Consider the following 22,931-nt stretch of genomic DNA (forward strand, 5'->3'; position numbering starts at 1 on the left):
CTCGCCTTCCTTTTAACCAATGAGGCCTCCTGCCTCCCCCCTAGACCCTCCCTTCCCCTTTCAAAAACCCCCCCCACCCTTATCCCCTCCTGTACAAAAATCAAGCCCAAGCCGCAACTCGGACAGTCCGTACCGGGAGGGTGGGAGGGAATGGAAAAGGAAGGCGAGGGAGTAGGACTAGGAGTAATGCCATTATCGTAAGAAAATGGAAGCATTACCTCCCGTCCCTCCCTCGCCTTCCTTTTAACCAATGAGACATAGCAAGAAAAACACACAGGAGACGGACATCGAGTTGCAAGACCCTTAGTTAATATCCTGCACCAAGAACATCTCAAACATTATCTCATAGAGGATAAGACCCGGTGACCAAACACCGACTCCAACCCACCCAAGTCCGACAGACTACAATGACGCACAAACGCCGAAGGAGAAGCCCAAGTGGCGGCCCTGCAAATCTCCACCACTGAAGTCCCCTGAAGCTCTGTCACCGTCGCCGCCATGCCTCTGGAAGACCTCCCCTGAATCCCTAGAGGAGGAACCACCTCTTTCAAGGAATAGGCCAACAGAATCAAAGATCGAACCCACCGACTCAAGGAAGCCGTGGAAGGTTTCTCACCTTAGCGCGCCGAACCAAAAGTAACAAACAGTGAATCCCCTGTACGAAAAGGAGCCACCACCCGCAGATACTCCAACAAAACCCTACGTACATCCAACAAATGCAAACGGACCTCCTCCCCTGATGAGGGATCCGGACAAAATGAAGGAAGGATGACCGCCTGCCTGGAATGGAACGAAGAATTGACTTTTGGAATAAAGGAAGGCACCGGAACCAGAACCACCCTATCGGGAAAAATCTTACAAAAAAGGAAAGGAACATGCCAATGCCCCCAATTCCCCCAACCGACGAGCCGAAGTAATGGCGACCAAAAAGAACGCCTTCAAAGATAGACGTCGCAAATCACAGTCCCCCAATGGGTCCAAAAGGGGCCCCCGTCAACACATCCAAAACCAAGGACAGATCCCATGAGGGAAAAGAACGTACCGGGCGAGGAAATAAATTAATAAGCCCCTGAAAAAATCCAGGCATCAATCGCCCTTCAACTTGAAGATTACGCCATGGTCCCTAAATGCCTGAATAGCCGCCCACTGTACCCGAAGAGAAGCCACTGACAACCCTAAACGAGCACCGTCCTGCAGGAACTGCATCACCTCAAAGAGAGAAGCGCAGGAAGGATCCAACTCACGACTTAAGCACCAAGACGAAAACACCTTCCACTGTCTACCATAAGAAAGCAAAGTTGAACGTCTCCATGAAGCCAGCAAGGTAGAACTCAAAGCCACTGGCACCTAACAGAAACGCCCTGAATAGTTGAAACGGAGGGAACGCATATAAAAGGCCCTGCGGCCAAGGACATGACATCCCGTCCACCTCCCATGCTTGGGGACACCGAAACCGGGAGCAGAAGCACTCCACTATCGCATTCTCTACTGACGCAAACACATCCAGCACTGGAAGACCCCAAAGCCGAACCAGATGCCGAAACAGAGACCTCCGGAGAGAGAAAAGTTGAGAGGAAGGCATCACTCTGCTCAGTAGATCCGCCCGAACATTTACCACTCTCGCCGAATGACATAAGCCTCGGCCACTAAGTCGTCTGTGCGAACCAGAACCGCCAACCCCTTCAGGGAATCCTGGAAATGGACCAGAGCCAGGAATATAGCCCGCAATTCTCGCCAATTAGATGACCGACTCGCCTCCCGAGGGGACCAAAACCCCCGAAGCTGAGCTGACCCCATCCATGCCCCCCAACCGGAGAGGCTGGCATCCGTCGTCACCACCACGGGTCTCAGAGGTGACAAAGACACCCCTACCCTCAGGTGGTCTGCATCCAACCACCATTGCAACTCTCCGTGAATCAATCCGGACCCTGGAACCCCGTCCTTCAGAGAACCGGACCCTGGATCCCACCTACTCAAGAACCACGTCATCAAGCACAGGGGATGGAAACGTGCCCAAGAACCCAAAATATCACTGACGCCAAATGTGCAGTCGCAACCATAGAAGAGCTCGGGGAGCAGACAGTAACCATACCTTCTTTACCAAAGCCTGGAGAGCATCCAACCTTTTTTCGGACACAGTCACCAACCCTAGAATAGGCTGAAACCGAGCCCCTAGAAAAACCAGATCCTGGGACGGCACAAAGTCTGATTACACCCAATTGATCAAAAACCCGTGTTATTGCAGAACCCCCAGAACTTGGGCCACCTGCCTCTGCAAAAGGTCTCGTGAATGGGCATGAATCAAAATGTCGACTAGATAAGGGTGCAGAAACACCCCTTCTGAATGAAGCAAAGCCACTAGAGGAGCCAGCATATTCGTGAAAATTCGGGGAGAAGATTTCAGACCGAAAGGCAGAACGCAAAACTGGAAATGATCCTGCCCCACAGCAAACCTCAGGAACTTTTGAGAGGACCATGCCCCCGGTACGTGTGGGTAAGCATACGGCAGATCCAGTGACACCAGAAAATCCCCTTGCCTGACCAATGTAAAAATAGTCCGAATGGACAGCATGCGGAAATGCACTGTCCTGATCCAGGTATTCACCTCCTTCAGATTGAGCACCGGTTGAAAATCCCCCTGAAACTTTCCGCACAAGAAACAAGACCGCATAAGTGCCCTGACCTCGGTCGTCTAGCGGAACATGGGAAATGGCCCCCATGACCAGTAAGTCCTGCACTCCGTCCAATAATGCTCCACTCCAAGACCCCTCTGAAGGCAGAGGTGTGGGATGCACCCCGGAATCTGGAGGAACCGCCACAAAATCTATGACATAACCATTGGTCACCATGTCTAGTACCCAATGATCGGTTACACTGTCCTCCCAAGCTGAAAGAAAGTGACACAGTCATCCCCCAACCGGCCCTCTGCCAGGCCCACAGCGAATGCCAGGACCCCTTCTTGAAACCACCCCGGGTCTCAGGAGTAGACTTCTTAGGTGAAAAACGCGGATGAAAACGCCGTCTCCTAAACAAAAAGGATTTAGCAACCCTAGTAGGAGAAGATCTGGAATGCTTCTTCCACCCTTTACCCGAAGAAGAAACCCCTTTAAAAGGTAAGGCATGCTTCCGCTCCTTAAACGCCTTGGAAAGTATGGATGTTAATAGTTCTCCAAACCAGTTACAACCCTCAAACGGCAGTCTCAACAAGGCCGCCGTTTCCCCTGGATCAGCCTTCCATGAACGCAACCAGAGGGACCTACGAGCCCCAACAAAGACCCAGATGCCAGAGCCGAAGTACGGACTATATCTGAAGACACATCCGCCAATAATCTGGCCAGCTGTTCCATACCAGCCAGGAGCTCCGAACACTCCGCCCCTTCCTGTACAGCCACCGCCAGTTTATCAACGCCTTGAACCAATGATTGTGACGCATAAGCAGAATAAATCCCTGCCTTCAGCGCCAGATTCTCCGCCGCAAAAGCCCTCTTAAGACCTGAATCCACTTTACGGTCTGTGGCATACGTAGGCACACAATCCTCCGGATTGACTGACGTTTTGCCAATTAGAGTAGCCAGAATAGAGTCCAGGCGTATTGAAGGAGGAAAAACCCCCTCACCCTCCAGTAAGTAAAGTTTCTGAAGGAATCGTGGAACCTGAGCCTTCTCCACATCCTTCCACTCACGAAACACCATATCCTTCACAGGTCCCTGGAAAGGCATGGCAAACATAAAAGGCGTCTGATATTTGAGGAAATAAATGAGACTCCGAGGTTGTAGGTTGAAACACAGGGAAACCTAAACTGTCCCGAACATGTGTCATCACTTCCCACATTACCTCTTCTGGAAACCTATTTCCCTCCAGATGACGTTGATGGGGCCTCATCCTCACTCTCCGATGAGGATTTCCTTGCCGCTACCGATGAGTGCGCACGCTTAGACTGATCAGTCCTGGCCACGCCAGCTTGCAGTGCCCTGGTGACAGCCATTTCACCCATATCCTGCACTTCCTCACTAGACATGAGGGGAGTACCCCTGCCAGGTACCTGTGGGTTCTCAGGAAGAGCAATGCTACCCTCCCCTCCCACCTCCGAGGAGGAAGAAGAGACAACCACGTCTCTTTGCTGGAGCTTTAGGCATGGTAACCAAAATAACACTGCCTTTCATTCCAAAACACTACCCTACATATAGGACCCTGGTCCTCCCTAACAGGGCTCCACCAAACCCTAAAATCACAATCCTTGTAAAAATCCAAAAAACCACGGGCAGAACGCCCGTCCTACCTGACCAGCATCCAAAAATTGAAGTTCCTCGGTCCTCGCGGCTCCGCGGCGCGGAAACCCGGAAACTAACGCCCCAGCCACAGAGGGCCGGCTGACCCCGTCAGCCGGCCCCCAGTACACGCCTCTCGAGCAGCCATGCCGTTCGCTCAAGACGTGACCCAGCCGTAGCACTCCTCGCGGAGCACCGCGTCCCGAGGAGTGCCTCCATCGACGACCTCCAGGCCCCGCCGTGCAGGTAAGAAAGGGAAAGAAAACCGTCTAGCGTGGGCTAGACAAAAGAACAGGAGGGGATAAGGGTGGGGGGGGGTTTTGAAAGGGGAAGGGAGGGTCTAGGAGGGAGGCAGGAGGCCTCATTGGTTAAAAGGAAGGCGAGGGAGGGACGGGAGGTAATGACCCTCACCCTCTCTATAGGACCGGGCCTGTGCCATGAACGCCAGTTCACCAAAATGCCAGAGTTAGGGGAAGTGACATCACACGCCATTTAACCTTTCCTTACACATGCACCCACATTCACACGTACACGCACTTGCTCTCACATAAACACAATCTCGCCGCAAGCATGCACACAGAATACATTTTAATGCACTTTTACTTACCTCGGCGGCCTGGGCAGGTCATATTCCAACTAACTGTCATGCATTCTTTTTTACACTAACAGCGAATAATAAAATATTATTCACTATTGTATAAACAATTGACAGAAAACAAGGAAAGTGGAGCCCCAACAAATGGCCATAAGGATAAGCTGCCATTAATGTTCGTGGCACTGATTTTGCCACCACTGGGGCAGGGGTCACAAAGACAGTGTCAGGGGTCGCAGCTGCGGACCCTGGCGACCCCTAAATGATGTCCATGGCCTGTGCAGTGGCATAACAAAAGTTGAGGGTGCCCCCCGCCCCTGCAAAGTACACATAGGGCCCCCGGACCCAGTCAGGAATCCAGTCAGAGTACTTTGCTGAGGGAGCCCCCAGGGGCTGCATGGGCCCCCCCTCACAGCAGGTGCTAATGGTAAACCACTGAGCCTGTGGCTCGAGCACAAAACTCAGATGCGAGGCCTTTAATAACTGTTATTGCGCTCAATAACGGGCTATAATGTTTAAATCTTCACTTACCTTGATTATATTTTGGCACTCAGTATTATGGTCACAATATGTCTGGCAGTTGGTATGGGACATGCAGCCAGAAATGGGTGTCTATGTATGTGGTGGGGGCTGCACTATCAATTTAGAATTTGCAAAGGGTGGGGACTGAGATCACTGCTGACTGAGCTCTGCTCATCACTGGTTCTCCAACCCATCTTGTACGTGACTGTGATAACGTTGTGGTTCCTTCCTCAGTTGTCTTTCCTCATTGCTTAATAACATATTTTTCTGCTTTATCTTATTTCTTTTACAATATGTGTTCTTCCTTTTTCTACCATTTATTATGGGCTTCTCTTTCTGCCTGTCTTTCACCCATTCTCCAGGTTCTTCTTTTGATTTTTACTCCTAACTTTTTATTTACTTGTATCTTTCTGCTTTCAAACACCTTTCTCCTTTGTTGTTGTGACTCTGATATACATTACAGTGCATAACAAAAACTCAGGCCCAAATCACAAAACCATTTGTTTACCAGTACATCTTCAATGCAAGTGAAGCGGCCTCTACCGAGGAAAATAGCAGTCATAAAATCAGAATGTATGGATATCGACGTGGGTAGGTGAAGCTTACAATTCTGGAAACTCTGCCAGAAAGGAGGCTTTCAGCAGATATTAGTGTGGTGCCAGGGGACTAAAACAGCTGTTCCCCAAAAGGAGGTGACAGGGAATTGAGGAGCTCGCAGACACCACCAAAAGTCACAACTTTTTGAGTACTTACAAATTTTCCCAATGATTTTTACACCCAGTTTGCCCACCTGCAATTAATATTGAAAAAAGGCTGTGATAAGTGTGAATTTTGGATGTGAAAAATACACAGAACCTCGCCATATTTCATGCGGGTGTATGTCTGGGGTGTCGGATGTATGGTCAGGAAGGTCAGGTATGCAATAGAATTTAATGTTAGTACAAATGATTCATATAAATGCAAGCAATCTAAACGGAACTCATTTATATAATGGTGACCCTGAAAATTGACCCTGGAACTACCTCGTGTAAACCTATTTGAAAGTGCTCTGTAGGAGAAGAACGAGAAACCATGAAAGTTATTCGAAAATCTACCAGTTTAGAGTTAGGTGTGATACATGAAATATATTGTATCATAGATTTCCAATAAGAGGTTCTTGTATTGTTGACAGTGCCATTGAAAAGCGTCAATTTTTGAAAGTTGTAGGTCCAAGCTTATGTGTCTAAGTTGCTGTTTTCTTATTGAATCACCCTCTTTATAGCTTGACAAATTTTCCACTCACGTCAGAGTGTGAAATGAGGTTCAGAAATGTTACACTTTTCCAATGTAAGCCATTGTGACAACATGATGAGACATCAGCGGAACTAATTAGGATTTCTCACGTGACATGAAAAGGTGGGGCACTAAGCCAAGGGTGGACATTCTTACCTGATTCTGTGGGGGTGGGGCTGATGGCCGACAGCATCTCCTTTTCTTTTTCATAGTCACTCCGACAGAGGAGCTGGCCTTCCTTCAGCACAAACTCGTCTCCCCGCTGTAATCGGCGCTCGCACTCGCAGCAGTAGAAACAGTTCACATGGTAGACATTGTCCAGGACTCGCATGATGAACTCAGATGGGTTGATCACCTTCAGACAGCTGCTGCACTTTGTTGCAAAAAGTCTAGCAGGAAGTAAGCAACACACAAGAATCCATCCGTCAGTCCAGCTTTTTTTAATGCTAAAAGTAGGCAATATTGCATGTTTCAAGCCTCCTAACTTTTCTTTCTGCATGGCTCAGTTTGGAGCCAGTACACATTACCACATTAGTATGGACTCCCTACGTGCAACAGAAGGCCATAAAAGTCAAGACACATCTTTCAGTGAACTATCTTTAATTTCACAAACAATAAAATATCTCTTTGTATAGGCCCGTACTTAAAGAGATCAGTCTTCTCCCAGATCTCAATCCTGGAAACAAACATGATAACGTGTGACCATCAAAACAGGCTTTTGCCAAGGGAGAGGTACTGAATCATCATCAATCGTCTTCTGGAATCAATTGAGAACAACAGCGGATAGAAACAGGGCTGCCTTCCAGCAGCTGCCAACACTGTGCATCATGAAACACTAGTTAAAAAGCTAAAAGTAATTGAAATTGACTGCAACATCTTCTATTGCATCCGCTCCTACCTGATGCACAGAGCAAGCATTATCTCTGTTCCTTCCTCACATTTCGAAACTAGACAGACTCAAGACATGAGTACCTTAAGGCCAATGATCATACTATTCATCCTTAGTGTGTGCATCAGCCCAGCCCAGGAACTCACCAAATCTTTTAAACTCATATGTTACACGTAAGCTAATAACATCTAAATAATCATTACACCTGAAAAATCTAATAACCTTTACATTTCACAACTAGGTGCCTCACAGCAGTTGATCACTGAATGTTAGCTAACCACCTTAAATTCGGTGCATCAAAAACAGATATTAAAATGTAGGGACTGAAAAAACTATGATCCATTGACAACCTGCCCAAAGAACTCGGAACTGAACCAGCAGTTTCAATACAAGTAACACACCCTGGAAATGTCATGGACGTATCTTTCACTATGAACACTCAGATTAACCAAGTAATAGTTCCCAAGTAACAATTCATACCACTGGACATTAGCTTGGATCTTTCTGTATCTGAGACTCCAATAGAAGATCAAAGAAAGTAATTTCCTTTTCATATCATGACTGGACTATGCCAATGGAAAATAAAGAGGAATGACAGTTTCTGCTATGAGATACTGCCAAAGAATACAGAACACAGGTCCTAGACAACAGCTATATGTGAATCTGCAAAACCACATCTCTCCTATCTTGATGGTCCACCGCTGGTTCCCTGTTTCTAGAATATCTACTTTCAAACTACTTTGCATGACATACAAGTTGAAATGGAGGTGGCAGACCTTCTAGAGATAAAGCTTAAGAAATACTCTCAGAAATGGATGCTACATTCCAGAAGAGAAACCCAACTGATCATACCACCAAATAAGAAGAAACCCATGGGTTGCACACCTTTTTCTGTCAAACCAGCTAAGTTATGGATTTCAATTCCGGCTAAGATACTGGGCATCAAAACCCACATAGGATTCTATAGGAAGGTGAACACCTGGTATTTCCCTACATGAATGTATTGGAGACAGCAGACCATTATCACTCTGCTATTTCACTGGTAAATTTGGATAAATAGAACCCTATCTAGAACAAGCATCAATATCAAATTCCACAAATGAGCACTAATGCTCACCTCATCACCAAACCAGATAAAACAGAAGGGACCATAAAAGCTGGATTACCTAACAGATATCCCAAGAACTAGACTAGCTTCAATTCTATAATAATAGGCACAATTAAATAACTGCAAATAGGTACCTCTTCATGAACTGGAGCATACCAGTGATATCTCTAACAAATGATTTTACCACTGACTCAGAAACTTCTGAATCATCACTGTATATTTCATCTTGTATGACACTGATATGTTTAGATGTTAATAGTATCCTGCTCTTTTGTTATCCATTTTGTAAAATCTTTCATTTTTTTGTAATGCACATTAGCTTTTGTGTGTTTCCTACAAGTGAGTGTTTCAGTATCTGTGTGTTTTATTTAAGTTATGAATAAATCAGTGAAAATACCTACATGTAAGATCTGATGTTGAATCTAGTCTTAACTTTCTAATACTGTTTGATTAATTTAATTGTTTAATTGTAGAACTTTCCAGCAGATAATGCTCTAATAAGGCTCATTATGGACATCATATGAAACTGCCCTAGATCCAAAATTATCTTTATGTTATGATGCTTCTCGATGTGAATTTATATAACATGATTTCATGAATGGTCTCCTGTTGTAATTGGCAATACGTCCTCTTGGCTTGACTACTGAGTCAAACACCTCATAAAATGAGTGGAGGGCTCTGAAGTTAGGCTTTAGCTTGGGATGAGGTTCAATGTTAAAAAGAAAACAAATATAAGAGACAGAGCTCCCTTGCATTTGTCTCAGTGTGTGGGGGGGAGGATATACATTCCTCACTAAATAAAGGTCCCCAGACACAAAGGTGTTTCAGGTCACCAAAGACTGAGATCAGATATGAGACTGATCATTGACTATTGCAATTGTTTTAGAAAACAGCAAGGCAAGCTCATGGACAAAGAAAGATGACTGCCAGTCTGATGCCACCCAGCAAGGCGGATTTCACTGCATGTAGTTATTTTGGAACACAAGGGGTCCTGGGTTTCAAGTGAGCTATGCTAAGCTGGCAGAGCTTTGCGAGGAGCTGATGGAGGATCTTATGCTGCAAATGATACCAAAGTCTGTAGGAGTTTGCAGTCTATTGCATGATGCCCATTCCTCACTGACTAGCAGGATTTGTGCCCAGAACTCAGAGTGGTTGTTCACCTATTTGGAAAAACCAGACATAGCCCTCTCACCAGTCCTTCTTCACCCAGCTGTACAAAGTCCATCAACAGACATGGGTTAGATGGTTTTGGGGTGTATACTGCAGTGGCGGCTGACACTAAACAGGGGTAGCGGGTGGGACAGGGGAGGGCGGGTTGAAATATATATATTTTTTTAAAAGCTTACCTTCAGGGGAGATGCGTTTGCCTCTGCTCTGTCCTCGTTCTCTTCCTTTTCCTGGCTCACATAGACTCCCAACCAATCACAATGCTGCTGTCACCAGCATGACAGCAGCGTCGTGATTTCCTCTGAGCGGCCTGCTTTGCCACTCAGACTGGGAGTGGGAGCCTAGGCATGTTCATCATTCTGCTGTGCAGTACAGCCGGTAGAGAACATGCAAAGTGCATATGTCTGTTTGACCAGGCCAGCACTGCTGGCCAAAGAGACATGCGCACTTTGTGCAGCAAAAGCCCTCCTCTGGCCCCCTCCCTCTAACCCAGACTTGCCCCGCCCCTTACTCCCAGGAAAAATAAAATGAGAATAACTTCATTTTATTATCATTTTATTTTTCCTTTCTCCGCAATTCAGTGGTGGGACGCTCCTCCGTCTTAGCGGAGGATTCGCCCCTGTTATACCGCCTGAATACCGAACCACTGGCATGGTTAGGACTTAATGTGAGCAGCAGAAGAGAAAAAAATCTCAAGTTCAACACAATTTATCCAAATATCAGGAAGTAAACCAATGGTTTAATAACAACACAAATTTCACAATACATTTGAGATTTTATTGGTAATTGTTTCATCTATAATACAACATAACATATGCTTAAGTGTCCAAAATTCCAAATTACATAAAATAACAGGATCCATGATGATCGATGGTAGTGAATGCATTTTGGGACTGATTGTCCCTTCTTCAGAGCTAATGCTACTCTACAGAACATGAAATAAAGGAAAAACACAAAGGAAGAAAAACATGGGACAAATTAACATTAGTCACAATGTCAGCCAAGCAACTCCAAAATTTTACCCGCCCCACCCTTGCACCGTGTGCACCCACTACTTCCTCATGTCGGTTACATACCGCTGAGCGGATCCCAGGTATTAGCCACCAACCAGTGATATCATGCATGGCGAAAAGTGGCTGTGACATGAACCACCTTGTAGGAATATGAAACTAACCAGTGAGGCCAGAGTGCCCACCCCCCTCACGTGCTAAACTGCTCACTTGCAAACATGCATTGAAAAAACATTATATACCAAAAAAGTTTGCTTGCTTACTGTTACTCCATGTTCGCACTGGCTCGATAGCCTCCGGACCGGACCGTATTATCATCAAACCTGCCTCAAAAAAAGTTGCACGAAAAGAAACCAGCCACCCCGTGAATAAGGCGCAGCTACTCTCGTCTTAGTGAAAACAGTGAACACAATACCCGAGGAACGATCTGGATCGGAACTGCTTTTGAAGAAACAATTACCGATACATTCTCAAGCGCATTGTGCAATTTGTGCTGTTATTAAACCATTGGATTACTTCCTGATATTTGGATAAATTGTGTTGAACTTTTTTTCTCTTCTGCTCTGAACATGGTATTCAGGCAGTATGACTGTTACGTGCGTCTGGCAGGGCACGTCCCTTTGCAACACGCAATATTTGCACAACAGTGTTTAAACAATTCATGAACACGTTTTAGTCGCTGGGAGTGCAAGTTACTCTCATCATTGGGGGGGTGTGTGCCTCGTTTTACACTAATCTTCCATAGTTAAATTGTCTTTGACGTTGTGAGCATTTAGTGTAAAAAAGACCGTAATGAAAAAGATACAGGGCAGTTACCCTGAGAGCTCCCACTGAGCGGTGAGGTATTTGGGATACCAAAAGGAGGTACTTAGACTCCTGCCTAGGCTTTACACAATCGCTAATACAAATGTCCACACATCAAACACATGGCTATTTAGCTTTTGGCTCTTGCAACTGACAACCAGGTCATGGTAGCACCACAGCCAACAAAACTGAGAAGGCCAGCTCATGTGATAGGAGTAGGAAAATGTGTTATTTGTATCAGGACTTTAATTCAACATTGTGACATTTGAGATCTGCTTCCCTTTAGCAGCAAGCTTCCACTAATGCGAACGTTCAAACATTATAGGGAAGTATATTGAAGCGTTTTGAAGCTTGTACAAATCAAGAATGCGGTTTTGAAGAAGGAAGTAGTTAATTTCATTACTATGAGTGCCTTGTTTCTGCATGTGCTGCTCTGTTTTGATCCTCTTTTTAATTTATGAACCCCAAAGAATGAGTATACTGCCTCCTTTGCTCTAACTTAATTTTAAAATGGCCGGGGCGGATCCCCAAAATTAATGAGGCAGGCCTTACCCTCTTCACTTTTTGACCAACAAGCATTTGCAGCACTATTATAGGCAGGGGCCCTAACCATACGTCATAGCTGGCTGCTAGGAAGCAGCAGGCACCCCATCTGGGAGTGTGAAAATCCAGCCTTCTTTTATTTCGACTGTACTCTATGGAAATGGAAGAAGGGCTGCAGATACATTGAGTAGTGAATTTTCAGTGTATCGACTGCCCTTTTTTCCATAACCTTAGTAGAAATACAATAGGAACTAATCTGCTGTGCCCTGCTGCTCTGCAGACCAGGACTTTGCAGGAGGTGGCAGCGTCCCTGACGTAAGTGTTGGTGGTGCCCTCTGCAAACCACCGCCACAAATATCAGTGCTGACATGACCAGAAACTGCAGTAAGAAGTACACCAAAAGGGTCCAGGATTTATGACTACTGCTAAGCAAGATTATTTCAATGTATTTGCAGAAACTGTGTATCAGTAATTGTATTAAGACAAGCTAATTATCCAGCACTCATACAGCTTCTGATTCTCCAGTTATTTCCAGACCATGGAGCACAATGTGTTGAAGTCTGCCAAATATAGCGGTTGAAACATGTTGCTCATTTGAAACATGAAGATTGGAATATGTAGTTATTTGTGGAGGGCAACTATGCCTTAAAAAGTAATTACTTTAAAGTGGTAATGCTATTCCCCAAGAATGGCTTGCCCATTCAAGATCCGAAGGATCTTTTTACTTTTGAAAAATATTATGATAGATGTAATAATGAAGAATTTATAAAGAAAATGAAATAGACAAGCAACATTTATGACAAGAAAATCATTTTCAGAATTGAATTGTTATCCTGTGTGGTGCAAAGACCTGAGAATTGTTGGGGAAAAGAGTTTGCCTTCAACATCCCGTCAGAACACTTTCACCAAATGAACAGCACAATAATTAAACAGAATATACACACTTCACCCATAAATGGCACAGTCACTCTCAATAAAGAGAGCAAACACTGATGATAAACTCTAGAGTTATTACTGGTTACCAGAACACTCTCGACCAATTAAGAACTTTAACATACAATCACTGTCAATTAAAAGAACAATTACCGCTTATAAATACAGCAGGCACCTCTGGCGAATAGAATAATCACTACTGATGAAAAGAACACTTTCTGCCAATGAGCAACATAATCATTGCTGCTGAACACAGCTCCCCATACTAATCAACAGAAAAGTCACTACCATTGAAGAGAACACTTTCCACAACTCAAAAACACAATCACTCCCAATAAAGAGAACAATCATTTCTGGTGAACAAAACAAAACAACTGCTGCTGACTAAAGCTGCTAACTTTGCTGATGAACTGACGTCACTGCTACTGAACATGATGAATAACAGAACAATCACTGGCAATAAACCTAATAGTTATAGCTGATAAAAATATCAGTCACAACTGAACAGAACAATTACTGCTGATGGGTGATATAATCACTGCTGAAGAATGGAACAATCACTGCTTACGAATAAAACAATCAATAGTAATGTATAACTGAACAGTTCCTGCTAGGGATGAACACTAGAAAGATGGATGCCGAACAGCAACATGATCACTCTAGTGAACAACATGATAACTGCTGAAAATGTACAGAAACTTCACTGCTGATGAACAAAAGAACAATCATTGTGGATAAACAGAACAGTTATCTGGGGCAAACAGAACAATTTCTGCCAATGAAAACCAGAACAGTTGCTGCTGTTGAACCTCATAATTAAAACGAATGATTAACAAAACCAGCAACAATGATGACTTTAAACACCACAACAAATGAAAAAACAGAAAAAAGTTACAACTGTTGATCAGAATACCTCCTAGTGAAACGTAACACAACTGTCACTGATGACTAACAGAACCGTCACTTCCAATGAAATATAGAACAATCATTGATGATGGATATAGCAATTACTAAGGTTGAACAGAAAATATTCTGTTTATGGACAGCAGTGTAGTCCCTGCTAATGTATAGAATAGTCATCGCAAATTAATAACAGAAAAAAAACCCACTGTTGATGAATTGAACTGTTGCTGTTAAAAAAAGAATCATGACTGATTAATAAAAGAACAGTCATTTCTGATGAACTAAACATTCACTACTGATGAACAAAACAATTACTGTTGCTAAATAAAAAAATAAGCACCACAAATGAAAAAAAAAACACTGTTAATGAAGAGAACAATTTCTGCAGTTGATTTGGTTAGACATTAGTAATGGACATCACAACTATAGCTGGTGACTAGCAGAATAATCCGTTCTAATAAACAACAGAACAATCAATTGATATAACAATTGCTGCTGTTGAACAGAATGATCTCTATTGATAAAAAAAGCATAGTCACTGCCAATGAACAGAGCAATCACCACCAAATAAATCATAAGAAAATTCACTGCTGATTAACCAAACTATTGCTACTATTGAAAGAATCACAACTCCTGATGAGTACAGGACAGGCACTATCAATGAACAACAGAACAATCACTGTGATGAACAGAACAATAAATGTTGATAAATAGAATAATGTCTGCTGCTGACTGCTACAATGGGAACAGTCCAGCACTACCTGCTAAGCCAGATCCTCCCTGAATCAGAACACAAGCAACCTAAGACCGGTTTCACCCTAGTTATGGGCTCATCAGCCGGGTACAGCTTGGTGCCAGTGGAACAATGTGCATGGGACCCACATCTGGGCATACTCGTACGACTTAGGGCGACACATCAAAGTTTACAAAAAAGTGATGGATGGACTGCTTGAACTAACCTCAGCCACTGGTAATTACCTGGGGCCCACCTCAATCCATCATTACTTTGCACACTAACCTACCTCATTTTAGACCCAGCTATTTACAAATCAGTCTTAGCCCTGCTCCAATGGGAGCAGTTGAGCCCGAACAGCCAAGCCAGGTCCTCCCTGAACCAGAACATAAGCAACCCAGGACCAGTTTCGTCCTAGTTTTGTGCTCATCAGTGGGTTACAACTTGGTTCCACTGCCACAGTGTGCACGGGACCCACATCTGGGCATACCTGTCCCATTTAGGGCGACACATCAATTTATACAAAAAAGTGATGGATGGAATGCTTGAATTAGTCTCAGCCGCTAGTAATTACTCGGGCTGGATCTCAATCCATCATTATTTTGCACACCATGCCACCACAATTTGGACCCAACTATATACAAATTAGTCTTAACCATGCTCCAATGGGAACAGTGCAGCCCGTACTGCCAAGCCAGGTCCTCCCAGAACCAAAATTACTGAAAGACTGCTGGTGAACAAACGTCACATTGGACTACTGAAAAATCACTGTAAATGAATACTAATGGTGAAAAGAACACTTTTTTCTCGGGTGCACAGAAGACCAACCGCTGATGAACCGAACAAGTTCAGCTACCAAACAAAACAATCACTGATGAGGAATACACAATTCTGCAATTGAAAATGTTGCTCACTACTTACTATAAGAATAAAATGGTCTGATGAACCAAAGTCTCAGTGTTCTTATACTCATGCATGAGTAGCATATCTATAAAAACATCAAAATATTTATTCCCACAAGGTTAATCAAATCCAATGCTTTTTGATAACACAGCAAATATACCCTAAAGGGACTGATGTAAGAATATAATTCCCAAATCAGTATTCTTAAAATCTCAAACTGAGAACCCAAAAACAACAGAGTAGGATGCTTATCATAACATTTTTATGACAAATCATATGTGTTGGTAATGGCCCTCTCTACTGGGTCAACCCAAACCTTTTTGCTGGATTTTTGCTTGTTGGCCTTAGGACTCGGTGCACTGTACTACTACTAACCACTGCTTGTGAACACTCCCTAAAATATGATTTGGCATATACCTGATTGGCTTATTATATTTATATGTAAGTAACTTGTAAAGTGGTATTCCATGTACCCAGGGCCTGTAAATTAAATGCTACCAATGGGCCTGCAGCACGTATTGTGCCACCCACTTAAGTAGCACCTTGAAAACATGACCAAGGCCTGCCATTGAAGCCTAAAGGTAGTGTTCTACTGCCATGTCAACATGGCATTTAAAACCCCTTGCCAAGCCTTAAACTCCCCGTTTATTACATGTAGGTCATCCCTATGGTAGGCCCTAAGTAGCCAATAGGGCAGTGTGCTGTGTAGTTAAAAGGTAGGATATGTATTTTTTAGTTTTACATTTCTTAGTAGTGAAAAACTCCCAAATTTGTTTTTTCATTACTACGAGGCCTACTCCTCTCATAGTATACCATTGGGGATTCCTTATTGAAATGTATAAGTTGAAATTCCTAAACCAGAGGTGGTAGATAGCTCATGTTTGGTATCTATGAACTTGTAATGATAAACCCTCTCTAATGGTAAAGTTGGATTTATCCTTACAAGTTTGATAGTACCACTTTTAGAAAGTTGGCAATATACTGCCCTTAGCCCTCTGTGCCTGTAGCCTGCTTTAGGTCACATGACTGGGTGTAACAGGCAGTTGAGTCTTTGTGAAATCACCCCAAACATTCACACAATAGTGGATTAGCAGAGCCTGAATGGGCCATTAACTGGCTTGATGGGGGGTGAGCTAAGCACTGCCCCACTTGCAACTGAATAGGCTGGGGTCTGCCACCACACAATAGGTTTAACGACCCTGTATGGTCAGTACAGCCAGCTAGGAGCCAGGGCAGGGGAGGCAGGAAACTCCTGGAACTTCAGAGAACCCTTCTGGAAACTTCTCTCAACTTCTAGGAGCAGGGCACCAAGGTATAAAAATAGGGCTCTCAGTCCCACTCTTCAGTTAACTATTGGACCTATGGAAGGACTCTCCAAAGAATGCCTGCTGCTGTGACCTGCTGTGCACGCGACCAGACTGCCGCTGTACCTGGTGTTACAGTGACTAGCACCCAAAAGCTATTTTCCACTGTGGCAGGTCTAGCTATCTTATATAGAAAAGAAAGTACACATTGTAAATCCTAATGCTATATCTAGGAAATGGGACTAGATAGAAAAATAATTAAATAACTATTTTAATAGTTATTAAAAACCCAATTTAATGATGACATCAGATTTTTATAAATAATAAGGAAAATTTACTTTTAGAAAGTTATCTTCTCCCTGTTTGAAGTTCTTGGAGGCTAACCCACTTCTGATAACCAGTAATCAGCATTTGCATGAACACTACTACCAAAACAGAGAACACAGGCATGGATATGGGTATTTGCTCTTGTTTCCTTGACAAGGTGACCAGTGAGGTTGGGCCCAGGAACTGGATTAATTTCAAAGAGGCTCCCCTGTCACCGGCAAATGTCAGCTATCACCTGGGCAGGACCCTTCCTTTATCCATGCAGCCAGGCAAGCTCCAATCACAGTACAACTCATTTTGATATTACCTTGTCAAATCCTGCTTGAATGTCAAATCATGCTTAATAGGTCTGCTGGGTTTTTACATCCAACGTCAGGGACAAACTTGAAAGGCAGGGAAACAGGATCGCAAAACAAACCTTGTGTTTCCTTTGTCTGGTTGCTAGAAAACCATACTTTGTTCCATCAGACTACCGACTCTGTATTCTAGCTTTAGATGTCGGAAGACACTAGAATTGCCATAGTACACTCTTTATACACCCCTGAGAATTCATTACCCAAGTGTAGAGTGGACAAAGACTTGTATCTTCTCAAAAATGCCTAAAGTGGGTAAGGTTGGACCTGGAATCTTTTACATCATTGATTAAGGTGTGCCCAGGAGCAATCCCCAGACACTAGCTTGTGTCTGGCATAAACGTGGCTTCTCCAGGCACCAGCTTCAGAAAACTCCTGGACCTGAGGAAGATCAGAAGATAACTAAACCTGCTTGATGCACCTTGAAAAAAGCCTTGAAAGGACTTGACTGGCACTCTCATGTACCCAGGACAAAGAGGCGTCAAGTCAAACATTTATAAAGCATGTCAAATCACCCATGAGGGCCTTGAGGCGCAGCAGCTGTATGTTGCTGCTTGGAGGAATGATAATTTGAATATCTACGGTGCCGTCCTGAGGTGCAGGGGGAGGTTGTTTCAAGTCTTGGCTGCCAGGTGCGAGAAGGAGCGTCCTCCGCTGTTAGCTGCATGGGGTGTCTGTGAGGGAGAGAGAAGCTGATCTTAGGTATGTGGTCAGTTGGTGGAAGGTCAGATGTTTGTTGCTGTATACTGGTCCTTCGTTGTGCAGAGACTTGTAGGCAAGTGTCAGCATCTTGAACTGACATCTCTTCTGTATTGGGAGCCAGTGTAGTTTTTTTAGATGAGGTGTGAATTGGTCCTTCTGGGGAGGTCGAGTACCAGCCCTGGCACTGAGTTTTGTATTGTCTGGAGTCTCTTCAGGAGGCATGCTGTGATTCCTACATAGAGTGTATTTCCGTATTCCAACCTGTGTGATGGTCCTTTTGGTGTCTGCTGGGAGGCATGCAATGGGTGTGGAAGCAGGCGGATGAGACTGCGTCGAGTTGTTTCTTCATGGATCGTTTGCTATGGTGAGGTTGCGGGTGGGATGTGTGCTGAGCTTTGTGGACCACCATTTGTCAGTCCATGGTGAGGTATTGTTCCCAAAGATGAGGATTTCTGTTTTTTTGGTGTGGAGTTTGAGACAGTTGTCCATCATCCAATCCACTACGTTCATCATGCATCTGTGGAAGTTAGCTTTTGTGGTGGAGGGATATTCGGACAGTGAGAGGATGAGCTGTGTGTCATTTGGCATAAGAGATGATGTTTGAGTCCATGTGATCTGATGGTATTGATCAGGGAACTGATAGGTGTTGCAGAGGGTCGGCTGAGAGACGATCCTTGAGGGACTCCACAGATGGACTTCTGGGGCTCTGAGGTGAATGAGGGGAGATTGATCCTTTGGGTCCTGCTGGTGAGGTATGAAGCAATCCATTTGAGAGCATTTGCTTGAATGCCACTGTGGTGGAGTCTGTTGATCAGGATGTGGTGTGAGACGGTGTTAAACGCAGCAAACAGGTCCAGGAGGATGAGGGCTGCTGTCTCCCCATGGTCCAGGAGGGCTCTGATGTCATCTGTTGCTGTAATCATGGTTTTCTCAGTGCTGTGGCGAGCTCAAAATCCAGATTGAGAGGGGTCCAGGTGGTTGTGGTCTTTTAGGTGCTGGGTGAGTTGCTGGTTGATCACTTTCTCAAGGTCGTTTGCTGGATAGGAGAGCAGAGAGATGGGCTAGTAGTTCTTCAGTACAGCTAGGTCGGCAAATGGGTTTTTCAGAAGGGGCCTCACTTCAGCATGTTTCTGGACCTCTGGGAAGGAGTCCACGGTGATGGAGGTATTCAGGACCTTCCTGAGCTCGTTGCCAATTGTCTTGCTTCTGAGGTTGAAGACGTGGTAGGGACAAGGGTCCATGGGTGCTCTCGAGTATATAGAGTTCATGATGGAGATAGTGTCTTGCATGTTGAGGAATTTCTAGTGGGGGAGAAGGTGTTTGGGGTTCATGTTTGTGCATGTGAGCTGGTTGATGCTGTATGCGGTGGAGGGTTGGCAAAGTTTATGTAGATAGATGAGATTTTGCCATGTAAGAAGTCTGCTAGGTTGTTGCACAGTTCCTGGGAGGGAGTGATGTTGTTCTCATGACTGTAGGATTGGTGAACTCCTTCCCAATGGTGAGCAGTTCTTTGCTGTTGTTTATGCTGGCTTTGATGCGGTCTGCTACTGCGTTCATTTTGGTTTGTTTTAGGAGTGGTCCTGGTTGAGGGTGGTCCTGAAGGTGGTGCGGTGTTCTGTTTTTTTGTTGATGCGCCACTTCCTTTCATGTTGTCAGCAGTTGCATTTGTGGGGGTGCAGTTCCCAGATGAACCAGCTAACTCTTTTGCTTTGTTCTTTGACCTTGGCTGTCTTGGCACATTTTTTGATTACTGCGAGAAGCTCTTTGCTGCTTGCTTAGGTCATGTGTAGACTCTTTTGAGGTGGAAAAGTGTTGTTTCCCCAGTCTTCTGATACCTTTTTCCAGTTTCTTCGCATGGATCTGGGGGTCACGGTGACGGGGTATTTGTGTCCAGAAATAAGGAAGTGTATGCTGTGGTGGTTGAACCAGGTGATTGGTGTGGTGTGGATGTACCTGATTCTGTCACTTGAGGTGAAGATGGGGTCAAGTGTTGTATCCTGAGATGTGGGTAGGTTCGTTGATGAGCTGCTTGAGGCTGATGTTGCTCAAGCTTTCCAGAAGGTTAATGGAGTTGGAGTCGCTGGGGTCATTGAAGTGGAAGTTGAGGTCCCCTAGGAATATGTGATGCTCGGAGTTGATTGCTTGAGGGCAATGAGTTCCAGGATGGTGAAGCAGAAGCTGGGGCATTGTCCTGGTATTCTATAGGCAAGGGTGCCTCTGATCGTGCTTTTTACATCTGTGTGGAGTTGGAAGTTGCACTGTTCCATTACTGGTGTCTGGTCATCAGGGGATATCTTGCAGTGGATGGCATCTCTGTAGATGATGGTAATTACACCTCTGTGTTTGTTGGTTCTGTCCTGGTGTGTTATCTTGTAACCTATAGGGATGACAATGGCGATGTCTAGTGTGCAGGTGGGGTTGGGCCAGGTTTCTGTGCGGATGATCACATCCAGAGTGAGGGAGGTGATACTGTCCCATACCTCTGTGGAGTGTTTAACTAGTGAACGTGTGTTGAGTAGGATGCACTGGAGTCGGTTGTGGGTGGTCTTGGTTGATGTGTCGGGTGGATAGGTTGTTTCGGTGCTGAAGGTGAGGCAGCAGTGTCGGCAGGAGAACGGTTCTCTGGCGGTGTGCGGGGATGAACTGCAGCAGTGGTTGTTGGTGATGCATCCTGGGTCCAGGGCTTGGAGGTCAGCAGTGGTGTAACTTTATGTGGAGGAAGAGCCAGAGGTCCTGGCGCTGGGTGCGGTCCTGGCACGGATGGGCGCAGACGGCTTTCCATTGGCTGCGGCTTCCATAAAGTAGGTTTTGGAAGGCGGGAGGTGCACTGGGAGGTGGTGGGCAGGGTGAGGTGGGAAAATGGGTAGCGGGCAGGAGTGAGAATGGGAAAAAAGGAAATGAATAGAGAAAGAAAGGAGGCAAAAAGTAGGAGAAAGTACTCTGAAAATTGGGAGGAAAGGAGGGAGAAAGCAATGTAAACGAGGCAGAAAGCAGGTGAAAGCACTCAGAAAAACGGAGGGAAAGGAGGAAGAAAGCAGTGAAAATGAGTCAGAAAGCAGGAGAAAGCACTGATAAAAACAGGGGAAAAGAGGGAGAAAGAAGTAAAAATGAGGCAGGAAGCAGGAAAAAGAGCTCAGATCGTCAGAGGGAGAAGACAAGAAGGTAGTGAGAGTGAGGCAGCAAACAGGAGAGAGTGATGCAGCAGCAGGGGAGAGCTGGCCAGGGACTTGCTCAATGGGGTTGCGCTGCGGCCTCCATTAAGTAAGTCCTGGGAGGAGGAAGCGGCGCTGGCAGGCGGTGGGCGAGGCTAGGCGAGAGGTGGGAAAACAGGCGGCAGGCAGGAGCAGGAATGGGGAAATAAAAGGAATGAACAGAGAAAGAAAGGAGGCAAAAAGCAGGAGAAAGTACTCAGAAAAAGATGGGGAAAGCATGGAGAAAGCAATGAAAACGAGGCAGAAGGCAGGAGAAAGCACTCAGAAAAACAGAGGGAAAGGAGGGAGAAAGCAGTGAAAACAAGGCAGAAAGCACGAAAAAGAACTCAGAAAAACAGGGGAGAGGAGGAGAAGGTAGTGAGAGTGAGGCAGCAAACAGGAGAGAGCGATACAGCAGCAGGGGGAGCTGGCCAGGGACCTATGGCTGAGCTTCTATTAAAACTATAGGGACACAACACGATACAAGAGTCCTTTCCCTGCAACTACCCTGCTGACTAGTAGCAACTGGACCTGGACTGGACCCTTCCTGTGGTTTGGCCTCTGTCCGACACTCTCTAAGAGTCTAGGTACCTACACTGAGGTCCTGGGGGCTTTAGGAGTATACTCTGGGGTGGATTGGGACTTAAAGGATTAAGCTATAAGTTAAAATCTGTGGCCAGAATGAACCTGGTTAGTGCAATCGATCCATGCTCCATCGCGCTCAGTGTCAAATTATGCCTAGGTTCCGGTCTATCACCCCTATTGACTTTCATTGGCACTTTATGCTTCTTAGTGCTTTTCCTACTAAAAACTTTATAAATGTGTGTCTCCATTTCCCCTTATTGTATTTTTTGCATTTTGTGTGATTATGATTATTAGCCTATTGTTTCAATCCGGTTTGTGGGTTTTATTGTTTTGCAATTCAACTTCATTACTGTTTTGGTATTGCATAAATACTTTACACATTGCCGTAAATTATGCCTGGCTGCTCTGTGCCCTAGCTACTGGGTGTTTGAGCTTGGATTAATTTAGTGGCTTTGAGGGTTCACCCTGACAAGGGTTATGATTATTCCTTGAAATGGGTAGTCACCCACCCAAATAATCCAGTTTATTAAACGTTCTTTCATTTCCAGCAATCCACAATCATATAATTACTATGTGGACAAAATTTGATCTGATTTTGATGGCCATTGCAGTTCAAGGATGATAATTATCGACATCTAGGGTAATATTTAACTGCAATCTTCATCAGGACTGGACCACAGTCATATTAAGGAGAGTAGATACCCTAAGGGTAGCAGAGAGAAGGAATTGCTCTATATCAAGTAATTCACAAAGAGAACAATAAATGAACTACATCTGTTTTTTAATGCACACTAGAATCTTGTGGGGAAAAAATGTGCCAAG

The 22,931-nt window shown here is 44.8% G+C and overlaps 1 protein-coding gene across 1 annotated transcript in view; it reads right to left on the bottom strand.

The window, feature by feature from the left end:
- LOC138292902 (LIM homeobox transcription factor 1-beta-like) overlaps nucleotides 1-22,931 on the bottom strand; it is a 485,502-nt gene that overhangs the window by 83,513 nt on the left and 379,058 nt on the right. The window contains exon 3 of the mRNA XM_069231774.1: nucleotides 6,811-7,043. Within this exon, the coding sequence (XP_069087875.1) occupies nucleotides 6,811-7,043 (233 nt within the window). The remainder of the gene's footprint in view (nucleotides 1-6,810; nucleotides 7,044-22,931) is intronic.

This window comes from Pleurodeles waltl, chromosome 4_2 (genome assembly GCF_031143425.1).
Source record: "Pleurodeles waltl isolate 20211129_DDA chromosome 4_2, aPleWal1.hap1.20221129, whole genome shotgun sequence".
In the NCBI taxonomy this organism is placed as follows: domain Eukaryota; kingdom Metazoa; phylum Chordata; class Amphibia; order Caudata; family Salamandridae; genus Pleurodeles; species Pleurodeles waltl.